At 47.0% G+C, this 3,101-nt stretch overlaps 1 protein-coding gene across 1 annotated transcript; it reads left to right on the forward strand.

The window, feature by feature from the left end:
- The first annotated feature begins 2,306 nt into the window (after positions 1–2,306).
- LOC111534589 (40S ribosomal protein S29-like) lies at positions 2,307–2,863 on the forward strand. The gene is made up of 2 exons (XM_026451648.2): positions 2,307–2,407; positions 2,722–2,863. Exons 1-2 carry the CDS (start codon positions 2,335–2,337, stop codon positions 2,817–2,819), a joined length of 171 nt encoding a protein of 56 aa, XP_026307433.1. The 5' UTR covers positions 2,307–2,334; the 3' UTR covers positions 2,820–2,863.
- Positions 2,864–3,101: the final 238 nt, after the last annotated feature.

Here is a 3,101-nt window from a genome sequence, read left to right on the forward strand (position 1 = left end):
CAGAGAATAGAACATTTATTTCCCATTTCTTTTTTTCTTGAGATGCAGTCTGGCTCCACCCAGGCTGGATTGGAGTGCAGTGGCATGATGTCGGCTCACTGCAACCTCCACCTCCCAGGTTCAAGCCATTCTCCTACCTCAGCCTCCCGAGTAGCTGGGATTACAGGTGCCTGCCACTACACCTGACTAATTTTTATATTTTTAGTAGAGATGGGGTTTTGTCATGTTGGGCAGGCTGGTCTCAAACTCCTGACTTCAGGTGATTCACTCACCTTTGCCTCCCAAAGTGCTGGGATTATAGGCTTGAGCCACCATGCCTGGCCTATTTCCCATTTCTTTTTTCTTTTTTTTTTGAGACGGAGTCTCGCTTGGTCACCCAGGCTGGAGCGCAGTGGCCGGATCTCAGCTCACTGCAAGCTCCGCCTCCCGGGTTTACGCCATTCTCCTGCCTCAGTCTCCCGAGTAGCTGGGACTACAGGCACCCGCCACCTCGCCCGGCTAGTTTTTTGTATTGTTTTAGTAGAGACGGGGTTTCACCGTGTTAGCCAGGATGGTCTCGATCTCCTGACCTCGTGATCCGCCCGTCTCAGCCTCCCAAAGTGCTGAGATTACAGGCTTGAGCCACCACACCCGGCCCTTTTTTTTTTTTTTTTTTTTGAGACAGAGTCTCGCTGTGTCTACAGGCTGGAGTGCAGTGGCACAATCTTGGCTCACTGCAACCTCCGCCTCCCGGGTTCAAGAGATTCTCCTCAGCCTCCCAAGTAGCTGGGACCATAGGCACATGCCACCACGTCCAGCTAATTTTTGTATTTTTAGTAGAGATGTGGTTTCACCATATTGGCCAGGATGGTCTCGATCTCTTGACCTTGTGATCCGCCCACCTTGGACCTCCCAAAGTGCTGGGATTACAGGTGTGAGCCACTGAGCCCGGCCCTATTTCCCATTTCTTATCTTCCATAAGAACCTGTAAATAATTATGGTGTTCATAATGCTTTATTTATTTATTTATGTATTTATTTATTTTATGAGACAGAGTCTGACTCTGTTTCCCAGGTTGGTGTGCAGTGCACAATTATGTTTCACAGCAGCCTCAACCTCCTGGCCTCCAGTGACTCTTCAAAGTAGCTGTGACCACAGGCACACACCAGCACTCCTGGCTAATTTTTTTTTTTTTGTATTTTTTTTTTTAAAGATGGGTTTTGTCGTGTTGTCCAGGCTGATTTCAAACTCCTGGGCTTAAGCTATCTGCTGGCATAGGCCTCCCAAAGTGCTGGGATTATAGGCGTGAGCCACCGTGCCCAGCCAGTTTTATTTTTAGATAGCTGATAGTGGAAGCAACTTAAATGTCCTTCATTGGGTAAATGGTTAAACAAACTGTGGTAAATCCATATCACAGAATAATACTCAGCAATAAGAAGGAATGAACTACTGATTCAAACAACTTGGATGGGTATCAAGGGAATTACGCTGAGAGGAAAAAAGCCAATCTCAAAATCATGTATACTGTATGATTCCACTTATATAACATTCTTGAAAAGACAAAGTAGAGGATGGGTGCTGTGGCTCATGCCTGTAATCCCAGCACTTTGGGAGGCCAAGGTGGGCAGGCAGATCACCTGAGGTCAGTTGAGAACAGCTTGGCCAACATGGCAAAACCCCATCTCTACTAAAAATGCAAAAAATTAGGTGGGCATGGTGGCATGTGCCTGTAATCCCAGAAATAGGGGATTTCTCTGTATTATTTCTTCGAACTGTACTGAATCTTTAATGATCTAAAAATAAAAAGTTAAAAATTATATTTAGGTTTTAGGATATATTACGATTATTTTAAAACAGAAGATTTGGCCAGACACGCTGGCTCATGCCTGTAATCACAGCATTTTGGGAGGCCAAAGTGGGAGGATCGCTTGAGTCTAGGAGTCTGAGACCAGCCTGGAAAGCTTAGCAAGACCTCATTTCTATTAAAAAATAATTCGGGGGCTGGGCACAGTGACTCATGCCTGTAATTCCAACACTTTGGCAGGCTGAGGTGGGCGGATCACGAGGTCAAGAGATCAAGACCATCTTGGCCAACATGGTGAAATCCTGTCTCTACTAAAATACAAAAAAAAATTGTTTTTAAATTAGCCGGTCGTGGTGGTGCACACCTGTGGTCCTAGCTACTCAGGAGGCTGAGGCAGAGGAATTGCTTGAACCTGGGAGGCAGAGATTGCAGTGAGCTGAGACCACGCCACTGCACTCTAGCCTGGTGACAGAGACTCTGTCTCAAAGAAAAAAAAACAAAAAAAATTCGGGAACTCCTTCCTTTTACCTCATTGTACTCTTGAGAGCAAGATGGGTTACCAGCAGCTCTACTGGAGCCACCCACAAAAATTCAGCCAGGGTTCTTGCTCTTGTCATATCTGCTCAGACCAGCATAGTCGGCTGGGCGCGGTGGCTCACACCAGTAATCCCAGCACTTTGGGAGGCTGAGGTGGGCAGATCACAAGGTCAGGAGTTCGAGACCAGCCTGACCAACATGGTGAAAGCCCATCTCTACTAAAAATACAAAAAATTAGCTGGGCGTGCTAGGGAACACCTGTAATCCTAGCTACTTGGGAGGCTGAGGCAGGAGAATTGCTTGAACCCGGGAGGCAGAGGTTGCAGAGAGCTGAGACCACACCATTGCACTCCAGCCTGGGTGACAGAGTGAGACTCCATCTCAAACAACAACAACAACAACAAACCAGCACAGTCTGATCTGGAAATATGGCCTCAATATATACCACCAGCCTTTCCAGCAGTACACAAAGGATATATGTTTCATTAAACTAGACTAAGTGATCGCTTTTGAATGGATTATCCAAGGCATGCACCCAATTAAAAACCATGTTAGCTCTTCATATATGAAAATTAAAGGCTGGGCACGGTTGCTCACGCCTGTAATCCCAGCACTTTGGGAGGCCGAGGTGGGCGGATCACACGATCAGGAGATCGAGACCATGGTGAAACCCCGTCTCTACTAAAAATCCAAAAAAGAATTAGCTGGGCGTGGTGGCGGGCGCCTGTAGTCCCTTTGGGAGGCTGAGGCAGGAGAATGGCGTGAACCCAGGAGGCAGAGC

The sequence above is a fragment of the Piliocolobus tephrosceles genome, unplaced genomic scaffold (genome assembly GCF_002776525.5).
Source record: "Piliocolobus tephrosceles isolate RC106 unplaced genomic scaffold, ASM277652v3 unscaffolded_29969, whole genome shotgun sequence".
In the NCBI taxonomy this organism is placed as follows: domain Eukaryota; kingdom Metazoa; phylum Chordata; class Mammalia; order Primates; family Cercopithecidae; genus Piliocolobus; species Piliocolobus tephrosceles.

Bases quoted from the DNA above. Each gene is read 5' to 3' on its own strand.
- LOC111534589 (XM_026451648.2), top strand. From the start codon at position 2,335: ATGGGTTACCAGCAGCTCTACTGGAGCCACCCACAAAAATTCAGCCAG. The intron at 2,408-2,721 runs CAGACCAGCATA...CAACAACAACAA, and splicing joins TTGCTCTTGTCATATCTGCT to CAAACCAGCACAGTCTGATC.